The sequence below is a fragment of the Harpia harpyja genome, chromosome 1 (assembly GCF_026419915.1).
Source record: "Harpia harpyja isolate bHarHar1 chromosome 1, bHarHar1 primary haplotype, whole genome shotgun sequence".
NCBI classification, from domain to species: domain Eukaryota; kingdom Metazoa; phylum Chordata; class Aves; order Accipitriformes; family Accipitridae; genus Harpia; species Harpia harpyja.
The window spans coordinates 30,616,099-30,643,057 of NC_068940.1; the positions used below are offsets into that span (position 1 = coordinate 30,616,099).

The 26,959-nt window shown below is 39.9% G+C and overlaps 1 protein-coding gene across 7 annotated transcripts in view; it reads left to right on the forward strand.

Moving 5' to 3' along the window:
• The first annotated feature begins 3,874 nt into the window (after window positions 1–3,874).
• Window positions 3,875–26,959, forward strand: part of RTEL1 (regulator of telomere elongation helicase 1) — a 52,771-nt gene continuing 29,686 nt past the window's right edge. For 6 of the 7 annotated variants that reach the window (XM_052784385.1, XM_052784376.1, XM_052784432.1 and 3 more), the window contains exons 1-18: window positions 3,990–4,119; window positions 4,262–4,379; window positions 5,552–5,750; window positions 6,118–6,211; window positions 7,167–7,248; window positions 7,861–7,921; window positions 8,169–8,244; window positions 8,960–9,044; window positions 10,197–10,262; window positions 12,100–12,253; window positions 12,592–12,630; window positions 13,278–13,356; window positions 14,063–14,160; window positions 15,480–15,535; window positions 19,104–19,178; window positions 20,069–20,150; window positions 24,213–24,345; window positions 24,505–24,618. In XM_052784385.1, coding sequence (XP_052640345.1) covers window positions 4,115–4,119; window positions 4,262–4,379; window positions 5,552–5,750; window positions 6,118–6,211; window positions 7,167–7,248; window positions 7,861–7,921; window positions 8,169–8,244; window positions 8,960–9,044; window positions 10,197–10,262; window positions 12,100–12,253; window positions 12,592–12,630; window positions 13,278–13,356; window positions 14,063–14,160; window positions 15,480–15,535; window positions 19,104–19,178; window positions 20,069–20,150; window positions 24,213–24,345; window positions 24,505–24,618 — 1,616 coding nt within the window. In that variant the 5' untranslated portion in view covers window positions 3,990–4,114. Of the gene's footprint in view, window positions 3,912–3,989; window positions 4,120–4,261; window positions 4,380–5,551; window positions 5,751–6,117; window positions 6,212–7,166; window positions 7,249–7,860; window positions 7,922–8,168; window positions 8,245–8,959; window positions 9,045–10,196; window positions 10,263–12,099; window positions 12,254–12,591; window positions 12,631–13,277; window positions 13,357–14,062; window positions 14,161–15,479; window positions 15,536–19,103; window positions 19,179–20,068; window positions 20,151–24,212; window positions 24,346–24,504; window positions 24,619–26,959 lie in introns of those variants that run through there. The other variant, XM_052784415.1, reaches the window with a different exon arrangement.

Consider the following 26,959-nt stretch of genomic DNA (forward strand, 5'->3'; position numbering starts at 1 on the left):
AGATTCTTTCTTCAACACATCCCAAAACAGAGACCTGTAACAATCCTCGTGTTTCCTCACGTTTCGTTACAGGGAACATTCACCTAGGGCAGTTCACAGAGGAAGATTTGCAAGTTGTGGTTGTTACCAAAAGGGTCACGGGCTCTGCACACCTTATATTGCTATTTGTGGCTGCAAACCTGCAGAAGCACAGCTTGCAACAAGAAATATTTGGGGAACAATTTTATCTAGTGACTAATGAAATATGAAGGATGAAAATCATCTGGTCTGAAAGGAAGAGCATGGGCTGCGATACAGGAGGCTGTAACTCATGGTGCTCAGGCAATAGCATCAGCGAGACCTCCCAGTACCATTTGCAGTCTCAAGCTGGGACAAGCTCCCTTAGTTGGCATGAAATAATAATAATAAAAATTCCACACAGGGCAGTGGTCAACCCCCTGAAATTGTAAAATAGTAAAAGAGAAAGGATGAAAAGAATTGAGGGAGAGAAACCCTCTTGCTGTTGATGACAGCAACATCAGCACTAACGCAGGAAAATGCTTCCCTGAAGGCGAAAGAAACAAGAGGGTTTTTCTGATGTTTCCTCTTCAGTATCTACCACGTGCACTTGAGAAATGAGGCCAAGTTGTACAAAGGATCTGGATCAGGAAGAAGAAGAGTTGTACTAATTCAGTTATGTAGAGGTGTAAAGGAAGCTGGGAATTCGGGTCACCCTAGGGTCTGCTCAGCTACAATGGGTATTGCGTGTACATAAAGTTAGCAGGGCCAAGCTAAATGACTGAGCAACTACAAATGGTAAAGAGCAGCAAACATTGAACATGTGAAGCTGTGAACTCTGCTCTAGTGGTTCCCTTCTGGCCTCCACCAAATCACTACTCCCACCTTCATCTGTAAAATGAGTATTTACTCACCCTCCTAATAACAGGATGAATGTGATTAAAATGGGAGGGTCAAAGTGGAAAGCTATTTTGTTACTTCCCAACAGTAGAGAGACGGAAAGGCTCTGGATTATCTGGATTCAAAGGAATCAAATAATTTTGTGGTCAAACAAAAGTTTTAGACTGTTGCCATGGGAACCATCACATCTCCTCAGAAAGACAATGAATGGCAACTTAATCCTCTCCTATCTGAAAGGGGAAAAATAACCTTCATGTGAACTGCAGGAGTTTCACAGCCTGCCGTTGCTGCTCTTCAAACTCTTTTGTCCCATTCCTGAAGATTCTTGCTTGTCTGGGAAGAGAAATCCTGCCTAGGCAGCCTCTGAACAAAAATGACAATTATTCATTTTGTGTTTCTGTATGGCACAAGCTTTCCGCTTGCTGGGTTCTCTGCAGTTCGGTTCAGTCACCCACACACCCGCTTCCCCACAGAGTTTTAAGGATTATCTTCTCTAAGATTTTTCTTTTGTGCATTTTTTTTTTCCTTAAAGGCACCACTTCAAATGAAAAATAGTTCATTCAAGACCTTCACCATCCACTGAGTGAACAGTGGAGACGCCCTGGTTCCTGCTCTCTGGGTAGCATGTAGATGCTGTTATAGGTGCAGAGACTGGCCTTTCATATAATCCTCTGTGCCGCTCTGACCAACTTTTTAAACCTCTCCTCTTCTCCCTCGTCCTTCCTCTCCAAACTCTTGCCTTGTAAGAACTCAGGGTTTATCCTAGGGAGCCAAACACCACAATGACTATCCAGGTGTAACACCAATGCCTGCCTTTATCATGTCTATATCCTGACATAAACAGATGCTGTAGCTTCAGTAAAACATCACAATTCTTTTGCAACCTTAATAAGAAATAAATTTTTCTCTTTAAACTTACAAAATTTTATTTTCTCTGTTCTCAGTTTTTAGAAGAAACTGGTGTAGCAATGCTGAAGAGAGACTTGCCAATGCTGGTGCTGCAGCCTTGGTCAAGTAAGGTAAATGGTGCAGAGGAACAACCCTCCAGAAGGATAAAGAGCCCTCAGCCGGTGCTGACTCATGTTTGCCGCTGGACACCAGCACATCTGCTGACTCACACTTCTTTTGGGGTTTGGTAGCCTTCCAGCTCTTCTCTCTCAGAAGGTTCAATCAATATCACTTAAATAAGTTAAAATAATCTGATTTGATACACTATTGATATTATTCTTCAATGCAGGAAAGATATATTTACAGGAAATAATAGTAACGACACAGCATTCCATATATTTATGATGAGTTTTAAACCTTTACTCTCCATTATAAATACCTTATCCCACACTCTCATTTTACAAGCTTTACAAAGTCTTTTCTTTTGCAGCTTAATCTTGCATGGCTGGTATCAAGTCAAAGAGTTCACAGTCAGAAACACAAACAAAATCAGTTGTTACATTTTGTGTGGAGCACTGTGAAGATCCGAAGGGATAATTCAGTGCTCTCTAGCCCCTTTGCTACAGTTAAAGACAGTTTACAATCCAGGCAAGTTCAGCTCAAGGAGATTAAAGGCTAGCAACCAAAACAGCAACACCCATAAGGTCCCCTAACCGAACACCTGGAAGACACAGAATGTATCAGAAGTTTGAGAACAGGTTACACAATACACTGAAGATTAAGGTCTGTTCCTTTTAATAGTTATTTTTCTTTCTTTAAATATTAGAACACTTCTAGATAAAAACAAGCTGTGCAGCTTGCTAGGAATAAAGGTGTTTTAAGGTTACAACAGAACAAGCCACATCCTGTCATACATCTACACAGTAACCATCTAACAGCATGAGAGGCAGCAACAAAGTACAGAGATGCATGTAAAATATTTTCTTCCGACCTTCTTCCTCATACAGCTGCATAAAATATGGTTTTGTAAAATTTGGGGATCCAGGTAAATCATGCCTATCCATTTATTAAAACGCTTGAGTCTTACAAACTGAGCAGTCCATCAGCCCAGAGCAGTTCGGAGTTCACTACAATCACATACATGTGGAACCAACCTGCAGCCTGAGCAACTGAAATGCGACGCAGCCGTTCCTGGCCATGTGCACAGACACACTGACAGGGAACTGAAGGCTGAAAGAATCGTGCTGAAGCAAAGCAGGGAACAAAGGAGCAGCACATTCACCCCTAACAAAACGTACCTGTCAGAATTCATTACGGTTCTTGAAGCAGAAGCTAAAAGGCTCAACACAATGATACAGAAACCTTCCTATCTTAAATGCTGAGAATTTCAGCAAAGAGTCCTGTAGTATTCTGCTTTCTCCTATATGCAGCAGCACTGAAGGGCGGCAGATATGCAGCACAAAGCACAGCAGTGCACTGGAGGCAAATTCTGGTCGAGGGCATCGTTTATCACACGCTCCCCTGAGTTGTTAATGAAGGGAAGAAACGGCAGTCCTTGGTGACCCTGGCCCAGGAGCCCTCACAGCTCCAGGGAAACCAACCAGGGCCCAGAGGCTTTCGAAATGCAGCCGCTTTCCTACTTTTAGCAACCAAATAGCCAATCACCTGCCGTTTTGGGGCCAAACCTTGGCCTCTGCCCCGGGGCACAGCGGGGAGAAGCGGCTGAGGGACCCTCCAGCTGAACCACCCACCGTCTGACAGGGGTTGGGGGGTGGGGGGAGCTCTCCCCAGGCCCAGGGCCTGCTTCCCTCCAGGGCCCAAACCCCACTGGACTCGGTCCCCTCCTGCCCAGGGCCCCTCGGGCCTCCACAGCAGCTCACAGGAGACGGCATCACACCTAGCCCCTCAGTCCCACTCGCTCCTCGCCCCTCTCAAGGGCGCAGGGACGCCCCCCAGGCCCAGGCCTAGGCCTAGGTCCAGGCCCAGGCCCCACCGGCAACCTCCCCACCCCCGTTCCCATGGCAACGCCGCAGCTCTCGCGAGAGCGCCCGGCAGGAAGTTACGCACCGCGCGTGAGGGGGGGCACGTGATACAGGCGCGGGGATTCCGAACGGCGGGAGTGGGAGGTGAGGGTTTGCCGCTGTACCGTTCGCGTTGTCATGGCAACCGCCACCGGAGCGGCTGGGGGGGGGTCCTGGGAACGCGGGCCCGAGCGGCTGAGGGGGGTCCTAGGCCCCGGGCCGGTTCTTCCGCATCGCCGCGGCCGGGCCCCGAAGTGGCTGTGAGCTTCCTGCGGTGCGGGTCGGCTGGTAACGTCCCGTCCCGAAATATGAGGTAAAATCCGGGCCTTTGGGTATTTCGTCGTGCAAATGAACCTGCCGCCGGTCCGGTCCGTGGCTCTACGTGATGATACCGTCGGTAGGGTCCCCTCCCGGCGTGGCGGCAGGGTAAATGGCGGGCCTGCGGTTCGTTGCAGGGACTTGACGGGAAACATGCCCAAGATAACGCTGAACGGCATCACGGTGGATTTCCCCTTCCAACCCTACGAGTGCCAGGAAGTCTACATGGCCAAGGTGCTCGAGTGTCTGCAGAAGGTGAGTGCCTCCCCCGCCCGGAGGCATTTCGGTTCATTTACTGCGTTTTATTTCCAATAATAAAGGGCTTCTCTGAAAAGAGGTTGTCAGAACTCAAGTTTGCTTTTTGTTGTCCTTACGCCGCCTTTTGCAAATCTTCTCTGACCTTCTTTTACTTGTATTTTTGTTTTACTATATAGTTATTAAAAACCCAGAAGCGTGCGGGTGGCGGTCAGTAGAAATGTAGATAGGATGTTTCTCCCTAAGTTGGGAAAAGGAAGAAAAGCTGAGCAAGTAGGCCGTGTGTTTGTGCAGTCTGTCCTTAGCTGTCTGGGGTTTGGTTTTGCATTGTTAGTCCTTGGACTGTTAGTGTAATTCAATATTTTATCTATGCTATGATAATCTTACTGAATGAATGTCAAATAAGAAAATGGTTTTTACAATAGTTATCTTTGTTCTGGAGTTGGTTAAAAGATCTCTGTGGTCCGTTCTTCTGAGAGATCAAACAAGCTTACAGTAGAAACTTTGGCTTTCCACATGGCTCAGCCTTCCTCCATGTCCTGGGCAATGGCTTGGTTCCTGCTTGGTACCTCCTCGTTTTAAATTAGAAGTGTTATAAGCCTATTCTATACATAAATTCTTTTCATACACTTGAACACAAATTGTCATGGCAGTGCAAGCGCAGCTGCTCATTTTTCTGCAACTTGTAGTGTTGTTTTGCGCTTTAAAATCGTAACATCTAGTAGGATGAGGTGTTAAAAGTGCTTGCAAGATTTTCTGCCTAAACTATGACGTGGGATATAGCCTTAATTCTAAAGGAAACTAGCAGTCTGTAATGTAAGAGTCACTTTCTGGGGTTTTTTTGCAATAACTTCTAATATTTTCATGTATTTTATGCTGAAATATGGTGCACTCTAGTTGCTCTAAGAGTGGAGACTTCCTCTGCTGCATAAAGGATAATAGCTGGCTCTGGGTTCTAGTTTGAGCCTCACTAAGTTGTTTAGAGGGTCCTGCAGGTCACGCATTTATAACAACTTTATGTGAGGTGTACGTGTGTTTCTGTCGTATGGTAGAATTTACCAGGTAGTGATTGGTTTTTTTACTGAGGAAATGCAGTACTGCACAAAGACCTGCTAGCTGAATCTCCAAATTCCTCATTTGTTCCCTTTTTCTTTTATTTCTCTTCAATAAAGAAGGTAAATGGCATTCTGGAGAGTCCTACAGGCACAGGAAAGACCCTCTGCCTGCTGTGTTCCACTCTGGCTTGGCGGGAACACTTCAAAGACACTATCTCAGCCCGCAAAATTGCACAGCGTATGAATGGAGTGGAACTCTTTCCTGAGAGACCCATGTCATCCTGGGGCAATGCTGCCACAGATGCTGATATCCCAAGTAAGTACTGCGATTTTTATGCTCAGTAGGGGTGATACAGGAATGTTAATGAACACTTACTTTTATCTATCTTTTGTAATAATTATGTAACTATAAAAGTCATGGAGCCATGGTTTAGCAGCTGAAGCATGGTTTCACCGTTTTATAGATTTTAAAGGTGTTTTACTTATTTTTATGTTTTCTTAGAACATTAGAAACTCATTTAGCTCATTTTGTGTGTGTGAATAGTTAGATGACAAGATTTCTTCTGTCTCTACAAGGCAAACTGTTACCATAGTACCAGCTGGGAAAGGAGGCTAATAATATCTCTAGTTCTTCTTTCTATGCTAATAATGTTTTTCTGCTTTTTTTCTCCCCTATTTGGCAGCTTATTACACTGACATTCCTAAAATAATTTATGCCTCCAGAACTCACTCACAACTTACACAGGTCATTAATGAATTAAAGAACACAGTCTACAGGTAAATATGATTTAGGATAATGTTCCTATTCAAAGAAAAGGTGGAGAAACCCATCTAGTTTAGTTATTGTTTGAATTTATGTGGATGAATGTATAAAAAACAGATATCCACTGAGATGTAGTTCTCTTAATGTGCATGTATAGAACCTGGATTTCTTGTTGGGTTGGGTTTGGGTTTTTTTTCATACTTCACAGCCTCTCTTGTCTCCTTCCTTTCTTGTTATAGAATCTCCTGATTTTGGTCTGGTTTTGGTTCTTTACTTCACACATTTACTTCCAAAATTCCTTTTTTTTTTTCCTTTTTTTCCTTTTTTTTTTCTGGGGCATTTCTGTAAGGCAATGGGAAGCCATTACAAAGCTGAATTCCTTAGGCTGATGTAAATCTGTGAAGAACTTTGTGGTTTTGCTGTACCAATGTCTGTCACAGTTTTCAGCTGTTGACATGCCAGTGTGTTGACCAAGCTCTTTGGACAGGCAGTAATCATTTGTTTGTATGTTTCTTGTAAAGATACGGCCTTGCCATAGGAAAAAAAGTATTGCGAATGTTTGTAGTGCATTAGTTCTTGTGATAACCTTACTCTGAAAATCACAGCCAGCTTGCAATAGCTTGTAATAGATGACAGGCCCCAGTTTTTTGGGCTGAACTGTCATAACAGAACCCAGATTTTATAGTGGATGATGTAAGCTGCTACTCATTACCTCCTGCTGTAAACTGCTGCTTATTACCACCCACTGCTACCAGTAGAAATGCAGTACCATAAAGTCAAATAACATATATAGCTGTTACAGACAGACAAACTTACTTACTGTTTCTGATTCTGACCCTTATTTTGGGCTTATCTATTTCTCCTGAACCTTTCACTTTTGATATATTATACCCAGCCTAGGCATGTACAACTGTGTTCTTGTCTCTTGCCTTATTTTTAACATCAGTTTTGTGTATTCTGTTTGAACAGGCCGAAGATATGTGTTTTGGGTTCCAGAGAGCAGCTTTGCATCAATCCTGAAGTGAAGCGACAGGAGAGCAACCACATGCAGGTGAGAACACAGCTTTGGAAGCATGCGCAGTGAGAACATGGAGGTGTTTTGTTTTGGCGTATTGTGTGTAATTCTTAACTCTGGCATTGTTTAACTACTTGAGGCTGTAGGGAAAGACAGTAGTTCTAAATGTGTTTCGAGGAACTTCTAGTTTCTAGTTTTGTGAGTGCAAAATTTAATTCTGAGTCTCTGGTAGTGTTTTCCATCCAGAGAAGGATGTCATTGTGTAGAACATGAGAGTTAATAGTTGCAATTTACTTTCTGATCTGCCACTGAAGTGTTTTTCAAGAGCAACAATAACTTCAAAATAGAGCTTCAGTGATTGATTTACCTGTTATTTTTTACAAGTAATATCAAAGATTACTGTGTTGAAAAGTATTAGTGGCAAAATACAACAAAATTTCCTCTGAGCATCTAAGTGTTCTGTGCTGCATAAAAGAGAGCCTAACTTTTAAGGTGGACAAAGGGACACATAATTTTAAAACTGAACTGTGATTAGCATTTATTCATTAGCTGGTGTTACAGAAAACTAATAGCTCTTCACACCTTAACACGCTTTTCAGTACTTGATGGGCTGTGCAACTCTTGGCTAAAATATACTATGTTTTACAGATCTACATGTGCCGAATGAAAGTGATGGCTCGTGCTTGTCATTTCTATAACAATGTGGAAGGTGAGTTTGGCTGTGGAAGTAAAGCCCTGGTTTTTGGAGAGGGAGAGATTTGCTAGGCAGGTAGAGAAGTTTGGAAGAGTTGGCAGAATCTGCGGGTGCATGCACGTGTGGGTGTGTGTTTTGCTCTGTGTTAATGTCTTTCAAGAATGAAATGTTAGGAAGTGGATGAGCGTGATGATCAGGGTAACAACAAATCTTTGTGTGATACCTTTATCTAAGCTTGTGGTTTTAATGTAATTTTTCCCAGAAAAGAGTACAGAGAAGGAACTGATTGACTCAATCATGGATATTGAAGACTTGGTTAAAAATGGAAACAAGCACAGGTGAATGATCCCCTCTGACCTTCCTCCCCCTTACTTGTGAAAGTAGTGAAAACTATTTCTCTGCTTATTTTTATTAATACCTTGGTATGAACTTGACATATACTAAAGTAGCAGAACAATGATGAGAGCAAAGTGGAGTGGCTAAACATGTTGCAGAGACAGCTTCCAACAAAATCATGTGTACACTAAAGCCTTAACTTCTGTTACTGCAGTTTTCATCATACAGCAATTTATTTCAATCCTTACTTGTGTAAAGACTGAATCAGATCAGTCAGGCTCACCAATGTTTTATTTCTCACTTGAGCAGAGGCTACCAATATCATTTGACATGATAAATGATATTGCAGTTTTGTTTCAGATGTAAGAGGATGAGGTGACTGATTTGTTGAGATAAAATAGTCTAGTGCAGCATTTACTTCTAGCTTAAAGGGGTGAAATGATAATGCAGTAATAAATGCCACTCTTTCTCCTTTAATTTATTTTTTCTTTGTTTTGTTGAGCTGCACAGCTAGGTATTATTTTCTACACTTCTTTTTACTTGTCTTCTGTGAATAGAGCTAACCATCTGCCCTAAAATTAAACATGCCAGTTTCAACTCCTTAAAAAGTTGATCAGAAACCATTGAGAGTATGAAACATAGTACATGAATGTTGAAAGCACTCTTAATATTTCTGCAAGTATTACTTTATAGTTTGTACTACTTTTTTTTAAACAGAGCTTGTCCTTATTATCTCTCTCGAAGCCTGAAGCAGCAAGCAGATATTATTTTTATGCCTTACAACTATTTACTAGACTCAAAGGTAACATATATCTTTGCTTTTAAATGCAACTGTTCTTCTATTTATCTTATATTGTCTTTTAATGGATAAGCTGTGAAGAACTATGCATACCAAGTGAATGCATTATGTGGTATACTTCAAAACTAATCAAAACCCAGTTCACATTCAGAACCATAGAGGATGCCATTTTGTGTTTTTTCTCTGTAAAGTTCTTTCCCACAGTCAAGAAATATTTTCTTTTTTCTTTTTTGTTTGAGGTCTTGTATTTTTATAGAATTAACTTTACAGAATGTGATGCCTGTGTTGTTTGGTGATATTCACCTCCTGAATACAAATCTTCAGTCACATACTGTGCGGTATTTTTGCATGCATTCTGAGACATTTTTGTTTCTGCAGCCAGCTGCATGATTTCTAGAATAAGGAAACTTTCTCAGTAGAGATTGGACATCTCTCTTGGAAATAATTGCTGGCTTTGTAAAAAAAGCTGTTGCAATAAGTTGTCCATATTTCATGGATAGAAAATGAAACCTTTGAAAAATCTGTTGAGGAAACAAATCTGCTGACATCTTCATGCAACTTGGAGTAATTAATGAATTATAGTAAAAGCCAGATTACATTCCACTGCTACAAAAGGCAGAAAGACCAAATGTTTAATAAATTAAATAAAATTTAAAAAATCTCTGACAACCTTAAGCAAAGAAGCACTGTGAAATGAAGTTATGTGATCTGGTATTGTTGGGGGTGTTTTCACAGCATCCGCTTCTTGCAAAGACAACACAAGCATAAATTTGTAAAAACAAGGCAAATGCCCCTGCTTTGCACCCCACTCCTTCCATATTCCTGTCAGCCAAAATAGTGACTGAAATTTATTCTGATAAACTTGTGCATCCTGGTATGGTACATCTGTTTTCTTCTTTATTACAATGTCAGTTGTAACCTCCATAAACTTTTACGTGATACATTTTAGCACCTTCGGTTCCAGAGAAAATGATTCTGTGGTTTATATATTAGGTAGCCACAGCGATTACTTGCTGTATTATAAAAAAAAAAAAAAAAAATATTCAAAATACATGAAAACCCAAATCTGTCTCATGAGCCAATTTCTCAGTCGATCGAATCTATATTTCTCTGTGGCCTTTCTGTCCGTTCCCTCATTCTCTTTTTTGTCTCTAGAGCCGGAGAGCACACAACTTGGACCTGAAGGGGACTGTGGTAATACTTGATGAAGCTCACAATGTGGTAAGTTGTTTCTGGTCTGTTGCCATTTTTCAAAATTCATCCAAAGAGAAAAGCAGACCCATGCCCTGCTAGAAACAGTTTGTAAAATCTATACTCGGCTATATGTTGTTAATGTTCATTATCATGAACATTTCTTGTTTCTGTGACAGTTAAGGCTTTGTAGTTTAATTAACAGTCCTTTGACACTACTGTGATTTTCCACAAGGTGATAGTTTCTTCCTGAAGGGTGGGCCTCCAAATTTATGAGGGCACTCATTTTCTTGTTTGGAGAGTTCTCGTCCAGGATGTAAGAAAACATGAAAGATCCATTCTTGAAGCTCAGCTGCATCAGCTGTCCAAGTGTAGTAGGTGGCAAATGTGACTCTTGTAATATTTCCAGGTCTTCACTCATAGAGAAAAGAAGAAAAAAAAAAAATGCTGCATTATGAGATCTTTCTCTTAGTTGGCTCGAAACTGCAGCCCTTTGCCTAAATAATGAAGTGCAAAGGAACATTTGAAACATGTCCCTTTTTTCTGCCACATGCACAGCCTCCCAGTGGGTTTTCTGCTAAACAGCTGCAAAGTTTATTTTCTGATTGCATGTTCTTTCAGTAAACAGGCCACTGGAGGGTGTGCTATGTTTGAGTAGAGATGGTCACAGAGTTGCATCCAGTATTTGCTCCTTTTATCAGAACATCTTTTTTTCTGTTGAAAAATGGGTGGAAATCCAGTCATAGTTGTTTGGGGTTTGTTTTGTTGGGTTTTTTTCCCTTTGCAGTGTTTAAAAAATATTAATTGATGCAGAAATTAACCAGAACAGTTATTCTAGAACTCCTTGTTTTGCAATAGTTCTCCTGTGGTACTGTCTGTTCTAGGTTAATATGTGGAAACTTAGTAATTACTCTGAAATAAAATTGACTTCTTTCTGATTAGTTTGTTTACACATGGAGCTAGTTCAGCATTTTTTTCTTTATAACTTATTTCTTCATAGGTATTGCAGTAAAATTTTTGTGTAGGTTAGTAGTCCTTACTATTTATCTTCATTCCTCAGGGAAAATGATTCTTTTTGTGAAAGAAAAGTTTGTGACAAAACGACGTGACTTATTTTTCAAGGTCATAAAGAGTTTTGTCAAACTTACCAATTTGGTGAGTGGGTTTTTTAATAGGAAGTCAGTATGTTTCCTTCCTTGTCTATAATAATATTTGTTCTGGCATGCATTTTGGCCCAAATTCTACATATGAATAATATGCATTTTACGGTTTGGGGTTTTTTTTCTTTTTTTCATGACCCCCCCTTCCCTTTTTTCTTCATGCCCACATCTCTGCAAGATCATGAGGGGCAAGGACTGTCTTTTCATATGAGCGAATATAGGGATATGAGTATTTCCTAGAGTGTGAGAGGGACCAGGAAGTAGCTCTTTCGAAGGACAAACTGATTCTCTAACTAAAAAATGTCCTACTTGGATAACTTGTCATCAGGCAGCAAGCTATTTGGCAACTGCATGGGAGAAACAAAAGGATGTCAAGAAAAATCAATTAGCAGCAACACTAAGAACACAGGGGAGGTGGCACCTATTAAAAACAAAAGGGATCTTAATGATGACAGTGATTTGCTACTAGATAGGAATGGTAGAATGTTGATAATGTGGAAGAGGCAAAAATCTTTTCTACATTTCAGAAAAAAAGAATGTCTAGTAATAGTTGAAGTCTTCAGGTGTTTATAAATTGTCCTCTGGTCTGAGCTGGAGATCAGAAATCAAATCAAGCCTGGTCATCTGGACTTTATCATCTATGAAATTGCCTGAGCAAATTGCACATTGAGCAGTCCAAGTAATGCTTCCATTCCTTGATGTTTTAGGAGAAGTTGTGTGAGGAGTCATCTTCTTTTGACTTGACACCCTATGATTTGGTTTCAGCAATGGATGCTGTAAATGTCGTACTGGAAGAACAAGCCAAAGTAGTTCAACAGAATGAAATAAATGCTGAATTCAATATGGAGTTGGCCAATTCAGGTGTGTTGATAACCACAAACCACTCTTTCACTGGGATTATAGGGTGCCACTACCAGGAACTGGAAAATAACTTTTCCTAACTGTTTCTGGAAAATTTACTCTCATTAGAAGATAAATTATTGTTAATTAGTAATCACTGCCAGACAAATACGGAAAGATTTGGCCAAACCAATGTGACACGAGGGGTCATGAAAGAGAACAGTGAGTGGAATACAGAAGATGTCTTTCCGTGTACACAGTTCTAGCCTTCATGCCCATAACTTCTGAAAAGGCGTAAAGAAAATAGGAATGAAACAGACATGAAACATCCTCTTTGAAATCTTTCCTTTCTTCAACAGGACTGAACATGGAACTTGAAGATATAGCAAAGATAAAGAGTAAGGTTATTTTTTTGTGTTGTTGAAAATTGTTGAAACAGTTTCAAAAGCTGAACAACTATAAACAAGGTTCATGTAGCATTTCTGTAGATGTTGCTCATAACTGAGAAATTCATGGAAGTTTATGTTGTCTCTTTTTTCCCTGAGAATCTTGTGGAATGCTTAGTTACAGTTTTTTCCCGAGAAGAGATATTTGGCAGATGAATGCATTACTTTCTTTGCTAGAAATTCCCTTGTTTTCTAATCTTGTCAGTGTGCTGGAATTGTATTAGTTGCATCATTCTGCTGTAGGAACACGATGCTATATAAAGTTAATAGCAAGGGCTTGATGTCTCATGTTTACAAAGCATTTCCAAGAACAGCTTTCCCTTTCTGTAGGGAAGAGTTTAACACTGAGCTGATAACTTAAGCTTCATCTAAGAATTGAGGTCATAAAAGTTTTTGAAGTTGAATACAAATATTTAGAGATGATATCTAGGAAATTGTTTTTGATCATTTTGATTTGTTTACAGAATCAAGAAAATAGCTAGGTTGCTGTCTTTGGTAACAGCCTTTGTAATAAAGTACATTTGAAAAAGAGGCTTAGATGTGTCCCAGAAGTGAGTTGCTGTGCACCCTAACTTTTTTCCCTCTTGGTTCTCTTAAAGAAATTCTTCTTCAACTAGAAAGTGCTATTGATGCAGTGGAGCTGCCACTGAATGATAGTGGAGTCACCAAAGAGGGAAGGTAAATTTCTTCTTGTTAATATGTTTACATGTTAAAAGTATAGCAGATTCTAGACCCAGGTGAAACTGGGTCAGCTGTTAGGATTGGTAGCAGCTGTTAGGATTGGTAGTACTATTCTAGTTTCTGGGAATAGTGTTTGTTCAGGGGTTTGGGTTTCCTTAAATCCCCTTTCTGTAGTAATCATTATTTCTGGTGGAAGTCCCTTTTAAAGTGTTACAAGAGTGGAAAATCCTATGCTGTGTGTATGCCTGTCGGGTATTCTGAACTGGAAGAAGCTCCTCACTGCGCTTCTTTCAATTTTGCATCATGATTTAAACAGAGGTACTAGTGCTGCAGTGATTTGGTTTGAGGTACCTCAGAACTCTGTAAGTCTATTTCTAAACTAATGCATATTGTATGTTGTAAAAAAATCATGGAACTTGCATGCAAATCTGTTTCTAAATTAGTATGTATTGTATGTTGTAGAGAAATCGTGGAATATGTGAAGGATGTAGTCAGTATGCTTTCTGTCATGTCAATATTGTCTGCTGTCTTTATAACCAAATACTTACTTCTATTCCTGTACATTTGTCTTTGTCATGGAGACAAGAACACGTGTTGCTACTAGATGGTGAAATTGTTGTTGTTATAAAAGAGTAACAGTAATTGTGTCCATCTGATTATTTACAGCGATTACCCACTTATGCTTTTTCTTTGTAAATTGCAGCTACATCTTTGATCTGTTTGCAGAGGCCCAAATAACATTCCAGACCAAATCGTCGCTCTTGGAGTCACTAGAGCAGATTTTACAGTTTCTTTCAGGCCGTAAGTGTAAATTTGTTGGTTGTTTCACTCAGACTTTTCTCTTTTATATCAGTAACTGGAAGTTTGCATTGTTTGGGGAGAGGAGGAGAAAGGCTTGTTTAAATTATAAAGCTTTTAAAAGCTAAAATCTGACACTGAGGACCTGTATCTTTTTATCAAGACTTGCTGCAAGGTCTTCTGCTGGGAAACATGTTTTATGTCTGTTCATGCAACAGAACTAGTTTTAAGAACCACTTTTGTGTCAAAACCTGAGTGTGTACCAACGTATGTGTGTACATACATGTGCATACTTGCCCACAACAGTATTTTTCTCTAAAACCAGAAGGATTGTGGGGTGGAGCTTGTTTACATTTTGCTGATGGTGTTTTTAGTGTCTTGAGTTCTTCCCTGGTCATGGAGTTATGAAACAGGAATGGTGGGAATCACATAATGTGGGGTTTGTTTGGTTGGTTTTTTTCTTGATTTAGCAAGCTTCTGCTCTACTGTCTATCAGCATCTTGTTCTTAATTTGCCCTTCTGCAAAGAAAAATCTCCAACTTCTACAGGTGCTAAGAAAATTATTTAGTTCTTACTAGCAGACTTTTCAGTAAAAATCATTGAAGAGAGCAAGCCCACTCCATGGAGACTAGAGTATAGACTGTCAGTTCTGCAAGTGCATCCTTTGAGAACACATCTATCCTTCCTTTTTTTTTCCCCAGCATCTTTCTCCTTTTAGGCTGTTTGCACTCTGGCTTAATAGGCGCATATGTTTATCATTTCTGTGGTCAAATTCTCATCTTCAGTGTATTTTATAATGTTCTTTTAACTGCTCCTCTGTAGTCACTGTTTTAAGTATAGTCTCCTCTTCTACTTCTTGCTAGAAGCTTGGAGATGATTGTAAAGGGCTATTTATAGCTATAGCAAAGGTTAGTTTTGTCTCTCTGCGTAATGGGGTGGTCAATGCTCTATTCTTTCTTTTCATGACACTAATATTAGTTGTATGAGCTTTTGAAAAAGTAACCAAACAGTTTAATCGTGCTTATCTTTGTTTTAATTATTTCCTTTCCAATTTTTAGTGTAGAGGAGCCTTAAGAAGTTTATGTAATTTGTCTCAGATGACAGCTTCCCAATGCGTCAGAGACATTAAACTTCCTTTGGAATGCCAGTTTTAACATTTCTCCTTGCATCTTGAATAATGATGAAAAACTTGAAATAATTTGTTTCAGATGATATTTTCAAGTCATTGTATGCAGAGTGTTGTGCTGTTCAGATAAGATAGGGATATATACAAATGGGTGTATACTTGTGTTGTAAAAGTAATCATGCGTTATTCTGTCTAGGCACTGGGATATTTGTCAATACGTCTGGATTGCATAAGCTCTCAGATATTATCCAGGTAAATAATTCTGCTTCTATATATGTCTGAAGGATAGAAGAGTTTGTTTAAAAAACGTGGAAAGACGTTGGATCCTTTTTATTCTTGATTGTATGTATACTTGTGCAGTGATGGAAGTCTATGGGTTTTTGAGGAGAAAGCTGCTGCCTAATGGGATGGTCTACTTTGATTTTTACCCAGGCTGTTCTTCTACAGTTTTGATGTCCCTTTCTGGAGATGCTTGATTTAAATTTGTCTGGTTTTAGCCTCCACCAGGTGGAGCTGGGTTATTGAGCTGTTTACTTTCTAGCAGCAGTATTTGGGAATATGAGACCTTCTCATGAAATAACGGGACAGACTAAGAAAAAAAAGCATACAAAAGATAATTTAACTCTATTTTTTTCATTTAATTATTAAATTAAGGGATCTGTAAAATAAAAATCTTTGTAGTGCCACAGGAACTGAATGTGACACTTGTAGGTATCCATATGGTGCTGTCAGTCCTCTCCCTGTTGTGCACTTGCAAAACATTGATTATGAAAAACCTGGGCCCCATAAAATTAGAAGGTGCAATGGGCCAGTGGCCTGAAATTCAATTTCTAGCTTCCCTCTTGAAGTTGACCAAAGCTCTAATAGTCTTGAGTGGTACTCAAAAAGAGGGTAATGTTTGGACAGCTTGAAGTTCAAACAAAATAGCATCTTAGCTATAGTGTTACATATTGGAACATCTGCTGACACTTGGGATTAAATTCACTATATTCCCAGAATTTGGTGATTTCAGAGCATCATCTTGGCCTGAGTTACTGAGTGTCAGGTTGAATTAGATGTTTTCCTGACAGTGAAACAAGACCTTTACTTCCCAAACGCTTGTGAGTCCTTTAGATTGAAAAGATCTCTTTCCCCCCATCTCTAGTAGGTGGGTGATAATAATGATGACATTTTAATGTATGTTAATCATTGCTTTTCTGTCTTGGTTTAATGATTTTTTTTTTTTTTTTTTGGTATTAAAAATTATAATGCAGCCACTGATGCAAGAAATTCCATGATGTTAAGTCTGTTGTGGCTGGCAATGTTCAGCCTCTTTGTAGTTCTCTGGTTTTGTTCTACTCACTGGTAGCCTGCCTAATAGATTAGCTGCCAGACTTTTTCAGAAATCCTTGATGTCATAGATCTTTCTTCTGGAAAATGTGCTGCGTACAAGTATCTATGTTTATAGAAAGCACAGGAGTGTCAAAAAAGGTGATAAAATAATGGAAACACAGGCAGGAGGAGAGTAAAATCTATGCAAGAGCAAAAATGAGGAAGAACACAGCAATTTATTTAATCTGAAAAGTTAATTATTTCTGTGTCTGGCTCTGCATTTGGCAACAGCAAATGAACTCTTTTTTTCTTTCCTCAATATTCTTCCTTATTTCCAGAACACTTGTTAGAAGATTTATAATAAAATTCTTTTCTATCTGGGTGCGGTACTGACTATGTACTTCGTTTTTCCCTTTTTGCTGAAGGATTTATAACAGTCCCACTTACGTTTCCCTTTAGTTGAGGTTATTACTGTTTATAGGTTTTAGTGTCCCTTTTAAGTAAACTAGGAGGGATTAAATAATCTAGATTTGATTTAGCAATGTTCTCTAAAAGTCCTATCCTGAGTCTTGGATTTTATTTATTTATTTTGAATGACACTGCTCAGGTCAAATCTACTGACAACATTCAGGTTGTCTTCCTGCTGACTGCTAGAAAATCTTACAGAGAGGAGGTGTGAATTGTTCAGTGTCGTTGCTTTTCACCTAAGAATTTACTTGCTATCTTAGCTTAATTTTGAATCCTCTTCTTCTAGAATTGGAATTTAATAGAAAAGTATAATCTTTGTAATTTAAAATTTTCTTAAAAAACATTATTAGATGCTTGTGAGAAAACAGACAGCTCCAGTTAACACAGTAATTCCTATAGATGATTCATTTTTCTTTGTGTGCTTTGTGTAGTAGTACGTCTAGTAGTATGGAGTCATGTTGCACCTGTTATGCTGGTGGAGAGCATACGTGTCCAAAATGACACCGCAGAATAACACCCCATGTAAAACTAAAAACGAAGAAATGTATTTGAACTTTGCAGACCTGCATGATAAAGACAAGTTATCTAGCTGTTTTTTGAACAGTCCTGGTAGGTTTGCAATACTGAAGTCATAGAATGCGTAGATGTTTGTGAGGGTGTATTTGCAGCGGCATACACAGTATTTCATTTTTATAGCAGTGGTTCAACAAAACCTATGTGTATGTTCTGATACAGTAGTAGCAATTTGTGTACACTGATACCAAAATGATTTGTACTGGAAGGTGAGTGTCCCTGTTCTGTGGGGAAGGTGAGGTATGCTTAATTTAAATTAGTTTCGCAGTGTTTCAAAGCTGAGAGATGAGAAGATTCAGAAGTAGAAGCCAGGTCTCCTGATCCCAGTGACTGGAGCCCACAGATTAGTGTGTGCTGCAGGACAGGGAATAATTAAATGTCTGTATGTGCTCTTTTAGCCTGTGGATAGATGAAAGGTGATTTGAATTGGAAGAGCAGTCTTTCACTGAAAGCTAAGATCCCTTTGCTGCTGCTGCTGAGGACATGGACAGTTATTGCAAATCATCTGCCACGTGATAGTTTGTTATCTTGAGATACTTTCAAGTAGGACTAGGTCACAGAGTCTTCGTTGGTTAAAAGCAGTGCTTTCTTGTTAGAGCCTTGTCTTCAAGACTTAATTTATAACTAGCTTGCTGTTATTAATAATAATTTTTTTTTCTTCCATTTAGAATAACACCAAAATCTTTTTTGTACACCCTATCTTTGGCTGTTTTTCAGAAGTTAGTATTTGCAGGAATTGTACTTTTTTTTCGACTGGTGGAGAACATCTTCTTGCAACTAGCTGATATTCTTATGAGCTTGGATAATTCCTCTTAAATGTCTGAAGAAATTTTCTTTAGAAAAATTAACAGAAGTTATAAATACTTGAGAACCACGGCTGTTTTCACTGAAGTTGCACTGGAATGCCATATGTTTGAAAGAGCATCACCCTTAGTCATAAGACATCACATACAGGAAAGGGGAAGAAGCATAAGTCTATGCAGAAGAGTTGATAGAAGCTTTTAATTTAATATATAAACAACTAGATATGATTATAACTTCTTTTTTTTCTGAGCAAAGTATTAGTGTAGGGTATCATGGCTGAAACTTTAAACTAAGGGAATTCAAAAAGTTCTTTTACACCCAGTTGTAACTCTGTGATCTCATGAATGCGTAGTGTGTTTGTGTTTATCCACAGCCAGAAGTCATGAACAGTGTGAATAATAATACTGTCATTTGTACAGTTTGAATACGTTTAGATACTGGCTTGCATTTTTTTGGAACAATGAGAAAGCCATGTAGTTAGCAGGAATTGCCTGTTAAAGTGTATTTATTCAAGATTCTCTGTATTTAATAACAGGAGCAAGGAGATAGATTTAAGGTTATCACAGCAGTAACTTGTGGAGATACTTCTCAGCGCAAAGATACCTTAGGGATTTTGCTGGAAACAGTTGTTAAATCTTTCCATTTGTTTACATCCATTTTCCAGACAGTATTCAACATTGATCCTCCAGAAGGCACAACAGGTTTTATGCTACATCAGTCGATATCTAAATATTATAAGGTATGGGATGCTTTGTGATCTACATTCTTCCTCGCTGGCATTTAATGTCTGTGCTTAGTGTATCCAAGACTCAGAAGGATGTGGATAGTATAGCAAATGATGATGTTGGTTACAGGGAGGATATGTAAGTTCTTCCAGAAACAAACAAGCAAATAAAACACCAAAGGAACTGTGGTTAGTGTAGGTTCCAAGGAAAAATGGGTGCTATACAGTAGTTTTTAAAGAAACCGTAAAATGAAATTAGGAAAGTGCAGCAAATGTGAATTATTGAAAACTTTGATACTGCATATTATGCAGGAATTGATGTGCTCTTCCAATAACGATTCTCTTGACTTAAGTTTAGCCTACTACCAAGCAAGTACAGGAGAGCCACTGAACCTCCCTCCTGAAGTCCTTATAATTTATTTAGAGTTTGGGACTTACGGGCTGTGATACTATAATGAATTTTAGGAACAGACTTTTTTTTTAGGTAAAAGGTAACTTTCATATGAAGTTTAAGACTTGATACTATTTTTGTTGCCAAATGAAGCAAGTCTTTCTAACACAATACATTTTTTTTCTAGTCTGCGTGTTTTATTCTGGTGGACAATACCCAAATAATTGGGTTCTTTGTCCCTGCTCAGGGCAGCCCATGAAAAGCTGCTCCTATAAACTGACTCAAAATGGCTGGTTAAACGGTGGTACACTTCTTTGCTCCTTGTTAGATATGTTATGAAAGACTGGAAACAAAATAGGAAAGACAGACAGGAAATAATATGACCTTAGTAACACTATGAAGATGACACTAATTACATTAACTACACTTAATAATGGGCTGGCTTTTTTGAGGGATGAAGTGCAGGTTCATTTCTGTAGCCATCTCTAGAAATGTTTCTGTTATTTCCCTTCAGGTACATATTCATCTGGATAACAGTAATCAGAAGAAGAAACAAAGGACAGATCTCTGGAATTCATCATCTGCAAAAAAACAAGGTACAGGACTTGGTCTTGGAGAGCCTCAAAGCAAGCTGTCATGAAAACTACTCAGCTGCTCCTTTCTGATTCAAATAAGAGAAAACAATTGAAGACATCCCAATCTGCATTATTTCACATTTGTGAACAGGGAGTCCTCTGGCAAATTTTGGAATGCCATTGTAGGATTTTGAGTGAAACACTACCTGTGTTATCTTAGATGTTAAAAATGACTCTGAGGAATAAAGGACTGAACAGAATAACTTAACGAGGGCATGCTCCGGACCTGCCTATATGCAAAAAATTTTTTAAACCCAAATGGCATAGTAGTGTTCCTCAGAGCTGGAAAGCCTTAAGTGCATGATTAGTATGCCTTGTTGCCATGGTCCAAGTTAAAACCATCAGTAGATCTGGGATTGGGAAAGACTTCTTTTTTTTTTCTTTTTTTTTTTTTTTTTTTTTTTTCCTTCTCTCCCTCCACTCAGCAGAGAGCCAGTGTGTGGTTTGGTTGTAGGGTGGTTGGTTTTTTTGGGTTTTTTTTTTTGGTCATCTTCTGTAAGATGAAGAGATTTGGAGCGTTAGTGTTGCCCCAGAGCTCTCTTTCTCTAGAACAGGGTAGATTTTTAAGGCTTTGGGACTTTAAGTTTGAAGAATTCTAGGATTGTTTGAGGGTGTTCCTTTTGCAGTTTTATGTTTCCAAGTACAGCTCTGTTGTGGATAAGATGCGTCGGGGAGGTGTTTTTCACTTTTATAGTTACTTCTAAAGGGGAGGTGACATAAGCAATCTCAACATAAAGCATTCTTGTACCAGTGTTGCTTTGTGCACTGCTGGAGTTCTTCTAGTGCAATTATTCCAGTGAAAGAAAATCATCTCCATTATGGAATGGTTGCTTGTATTGGTGTAGAGAAAATCTTCAGACCAGCCCAAGAATGGGAAACCCTCTTTCAGGATTGACATTCAGGTTTATGAAGTGTTCTGTTATCCTTGTATCGGCTATATTTCTCCGTGTAACTGTGTTGTGTTAAACACAAAATTAGTGTTGCTAAGGCTGTAACTACCTTTTACAAGAAGGAGATTCATGTATAGGTATGATACTGAAAATGTGTGTCAAAGGTATTAGAAGAGTAAATTCCATGAAAGTTCTTAATCTCTGTTGAAATTACTCATATATAGTGGAGGAGTTATAACTGGTTGCCTCGTTCTGAAGCTCTGTAGTGAAGGTTCATGTGATGTGCCAGTGAAATAACACTTGAGAATGTGAATTCTTAGCCAGAAAATGCCATGACAGGTAACAGCCTCAGGGCACTGTTACCTTCTGAGATATGACTTTTTTTGAGCAACTTCCTAAGTTCTTCAGGGCATGTTGTCACTTCTTGATGGTTTCAGCCTCAACTATACTATTCAGTCCTTCTTGTTCAACTGAGATTTCTCCCCCTCCTTGTCTCTCTCCTCCCACCTATTTTGTTCCTTATGCTCTGCAGAACTTGGTATCTGGAACTACCTCAATATAACCATGCTTCAAAAAATAACATGTAGGAAAAAAGAAACTTGGCTTCTGAATCTAAGGCTTATCCTAAGGCTCATATAAAGCAGCACCAAGCTTGGCTTTGTTGGACTTCAACATTCATTCTTTCTGATATTTTTATTTGTTTTTTAATAAATACAGTTGGGTGGAAAACAAATAATTTTCTGATTAGAGAAGACAGATGCAGATCCCTTTACCTAAGCCGCCTTAATACTCTCCAGGGATCTTTGTAAATACCTTGCCTCATAACTATCTACTTAATCACACAGTTAAATGCTCTTGAGAATGTGTTTGTTTCACAGAAGTCCCTTTCTTAGGGAGAGAAGTAACATTTTTCAAAGAATGAGTTTCCAGGAATTTAGTGGGTTTGCACATAATATCCCCTTCAGTGTTCCACGGAGTAAGTTCTGTTTATGAACAGAGGCATGCTGTTTGGTAATCTGCAAATACTGTTTTCCTGAGATACTGCTCAATTGGAGTCTGAAGTTACAGGAATAATTCTAAGTAGATTTTGTTAAATGCGTGTGCAGGAAAAGGCCAATAGAAACACTTCAGGTTTATTGCATAATTTGGAGGATTTATACATAAAAACAGTACAAAGGAGTCACAGAATTCTGTGACTTAGTAGACACTTGCTGATATATTTGCTTTTCAAATAAAAACAGTATTCGCAAGTACCTATGCAACAGACTAGCAATTTGTTGAGACTTGCACTATGTGCAAACCTAAAAGAGGCCAGACAAGACTGATCAAGTCTCCAGTTTCCTGTAGTGGTATAGCAGATAGTATAGAAATAATGCAAACCTTTTAAGAATAGCTGTTTTCACAGGATTTTGTGGAAATTATTCACTCAAGCATAATTCTCCACAAACTGTAATTGGTGAGAAGTGGCATAGCTTGGGATAACTGATGAGATGACTGCCCTAGCTATCTGTTCTGTGCACAGATGCCACTTATGAATGCAATATTGAACTGTTGCAGTTTTACAATAAGATAAAATGCTCTTACTCTTGTTTTGTTCTAAATCACCATATTGTAAACTATTAGCAAACTGTTTCTCCGTGGATTAGCTGCTCCTTGTACCAGGAATGGAAAAAGCTGCTGCAGAGGTCTACTTTGTCTAACATCCAACAGTTCCTGCTGGTGAATGGGACCTTTAAAATGGATTTAAGCTGTTGAGCTTAAAGACATAATTGCAGAACACCAGGCTAAAAATGTACTACAATTCTAGCTTCTCCAAGAACTGGGAAACTGGTGCCTGGCAGTCATCCTGCAGGGTTACAGAGAGGTATATTTCAAACTGAGCATTGGCAAGACACATGTGAGTGGTTGGTGTTCGTCTCTTCTAGGCCATCCCATATCAGCACAGTTTGCTTTTATGCTGGAATTTCTTAGGCTCCTGACATAAGTGACTTTGCTCTTGTCTGTAGATACTTACTGGCCTGTCCATGTACAGATCCTAACTGTAATTTGCACCAATTCTTAGTGTGAGTTAAAAAGATATAGAATTTGCTAAATTTTGGAATATGATTCTTCTAGAATCTGGACGTCATCTGGATGGATTTGCCCAAATGAGATAGAAGGATAAAACTTTACCTTATAATAAATATTCTCTTGTAATTCTAAGCAGTAGGTGACTCACTGGGCACATATTAGTGGGGATTTCCTGAAACTGTCGGCTCCTTTTCAGAAATATAGTTTTTGAATGAAGTGTGTACATTTGAAAGACATGCACGTGATATGTAGATGCTAGATAGTTGTTTTTTTTTACTGAAAATAATCATGCAAAACTGTCTCTGAAAAGCTGATGCTAAGTTTTCAGCAAGACCGGCAATGGTGCAACTATAAGCTGAGCAATGAAAGAAATGGCTAGTGTGATCTATCCATTTTTCTTTATATCCTTTCTGTTGATAATTTATAGATTAGATTTTCAGTGTCGTGCATATTATATATCCACATCTCTCAGAAGATTTGAGCAGAAGTTGAAATGTTTGGCAGTTGACTGTGGGGAAAATGAAAAGTTTAGGTGAAAGGTTTATAGCCACTGGAAATTCCTGATGGAGAAGGTGCTCTTCTCTTCAAGCAAGAGCAGGGTTGGAGATTTTTTTTTTTTTTTTCTTTTTTAGTAACTTCAATGTTTATCCTTCATCCCAGTATTCTGCAGTTCTTCTACTATGCTTCCCCTTCGCATTGTCCTTGACAGCAGGAAGTGAATCAATGGATGGAGGACTGAGTAGTTTTATCTGCTCAATCTGCCTGGTACTTGCCTACAAAAAGATCTGATGCTCTGTCTTTTCCATAACCATCTTTTGATTAAAAGTATAATCTACTTAAGGTGTGAGGGAGCAATGACCTTTTAAACTATATTTTTGAATGGGTGTAATAATTAAATCCGGGAAGGACCAAAGCAGAACATACCATACATCTGGAATTTTAGTTTCAGATGCTGGCTGTTATGCTTTCAGAAGTTCAGATGCATTGTGCTTATATGCTATTCATATTCTAGTGTTTCCACTTACAGACTTGCTTCTTAGTGTTTTCTCTTTATTTTATACAGGAAAGACCTTAAGCTATTGGTGTTTCAGCCCTGGATACAGCATGCATGAACTTGTTCGACAGGGTGTCAGGACAATTATCCTTACTAGTGGGACTCTCTCCCCCCTCTCATCATTTACAATGGAAATGCAGATGTAAGTACCTAGATGTGTGAACAGTACCATTACTGAAAATGTACAATCTGCTCTCATGATTTTAGATTTTATCTCTGGATTTTTGAGTGTTCTGAACTGCTAGCCATTAGGGAATCGTATAATGAGTATGACTGGGATCTTACTTTTGTGTTTCTTTAGCCCTTTTCCTGTTTGCTTGGAGAATCCTCATGTTATTGATAAACACCAGCTCTGGGTTGGGATCATTCCTAAGGGACCTGATGGAGCTGTGCTTACTTCTACCTATGAAAGAAGGTAATGAACTTCCATGCAGAATTCTGCTTTGAAGTCTTGGGTTCTGACATCTTGGGTTCCGCTTACAGGACAGTGCTAGTGAAATAAGTGGTCTCTGTAGTTCTTTTCTTGGATAAACACTGTGCTGAATAACAACACCCTCTAACCAATACTGTTAAAAATTTAGAACTGGAGGGCTAGAAGGGATCAAATGTCAGGGCACTGAGTGCACCAATAGTCCTTGTTGGCCCTGACCAGCCTCAGCTGGGACCTCCACCCACAACCATCACCCAGGAGCTCCACTTAAGGTCTGGCATAGGCCTTCAGTCACTGCCCAAGCTATAGGACTATCTGTCTCCAGCTCCATCAAAACCACACCTGGCCATGGACCCTGTTGATCTGACCCTGACCTACTGATTGACTTCCTGGTTTGACCTCGGACCTGTCTGTCACTATGGTCCTGCCTCACTATCCCTGGACTGTGACGCTCGTTACTGTCACTGGACCTGCTCCTGGTTTACCGAGTTGCATTCCTGGCTTGACCTTGGACCTTCTCCATCACCATGACTTTGCCTGATGATCTGGACTTGTGATTGAGCCTGGCTACTGCATCTGAGTCTTTCCTGCTTGCCTTGCTCTGTTACTGTGGGTCTGGGCCCTGGCTGGCAAGACCCCTGCCCTACATGCCTTCATATCATGCTCAGGTACCACTGCCCTGTCCCTTACAGAGCAGTCTACCCTCACTGACATGGAGCCCCATCCTAAATTTCTTTGCTGAAAGCTTAATTGATTTGAAACATGATTGGCCTTTGCAACAACTATTTTTATAAAGCTTGTCACCGTGACCAGCCTTTCCTTTACCAAATTTATCCAAGTATTTGTCAAGCTTTTCATCACAATTTTTCTTGCTTTTCTCTGGTCTTCCATCATTTTGCCTGTGTCTTTCTGTTCTTCAGAGTAGACAGTGCTTCTGCTGCAGCTTCTGCTCCCAGCAGAATATACTGCTGGCATGGAAGGCCAAAACTTAATTTCATTGTATATTGACTTCTGTTGTGCAATATGATAGTCTTATTAGCATCTCTGATATAATTTTAAAAGGCAGTTTCATGCTTTGCTGCACATGGCAGAAGGTTCTGTGCTTGCCAGTTCTCTGAAGTTACTGAAGGGTGGCATCCCATTGGCGCGAGTACTGTGTTTAGGCATGTAATCCTTCTGTAGTATTTTGAAATGAGTATCAGTTCCTTGTGTATGATACGCATGTTCTTCCATTTAACTTTCTTCCTGTAGTGCACACATTTTTATGTGTTGGCACATTCTTAAATCTGTTTCAATTTCAACATTATAGACAAACCTCTGGCTGAGAATTCTGTAATTTAGCCTGCTGCAGGCCTGACTTACTCTTTTTCAGCAACACAGAAAAATTAAAAGATAGATCTCAGAGAGCTTTTACTGGGGGGGGGGGGGGGAGGGAAAAATGCCAGGTGTTCCACAGCACTGGAAAGGGACTCAGCACTGGAAAGGGACTGTAATTGATTTGTACAGAGAAGTAGTAGTCTGGAAAACCCTCAGACTGTATTTTTCATTTTCAGAAGCTTAGTATTTTGTTGAAGTGTATTGGCTTTGCGTGGCAAGTTTTTGGTAGTGGGGGGTGGGGTTACGGGGGTGGGGTTACAGGGGTGGCTTCTGTGAGAAGCTGCTGGCTCTGTCGGACACAGGGGAAGCTTCCAATACCAGCCGGCTCTAAGACGGACCCACCGCTGGCCAAGGCCGAGCCCATCAGCGATAGTGGCAACGCCTCTGTGATAACATTTTTAAGAAGGAAAAATGTTGCCGGGACAGCCAGAAATGGCAGCTGGAGAGAGGAGTGAGAACATGTAAGAGAAACAACCCTGCAGGCACCAAGGTCAGTGAAGAAGGAGAGGGAGGAGGTGCTCCAGGCGCCAGAGCAGAGATTCCCCCGCAGCCCGTGGTGAAGACCATGGTGAGGCAGGTTGTCCCCCTGCAGTTCATGGAGGTCCGCGGTGGAGCAGATATCCACTTGCAGCCCATGGAGGACCCCACGCCGGAGCAGGTGGGTGCCCGAAGGAGGCCGTGACCCTGTGGGAAGCCCGTGCTGGAGCAGGCTCCTGGCAGGACCTGCGGATCTGTGGAGAGAGGAGCCCACGGAGCAGGTTTTCTGGCAGGACTTGTGACCCCGTGGGGGACCCACGCTGGAGCAGTGTGCTCCTGAAGGACTGCACGCCGTGGAAGGGACCCATGCTGGAGCAGTTTGTGAAGAACTGCAGCCTGTGGGAAGGACCCACGTTGGAGAAGTTCGTGGAGGACTGTCTCCTGTGGGAGGGACCCCACGCTAGAGCAGGGG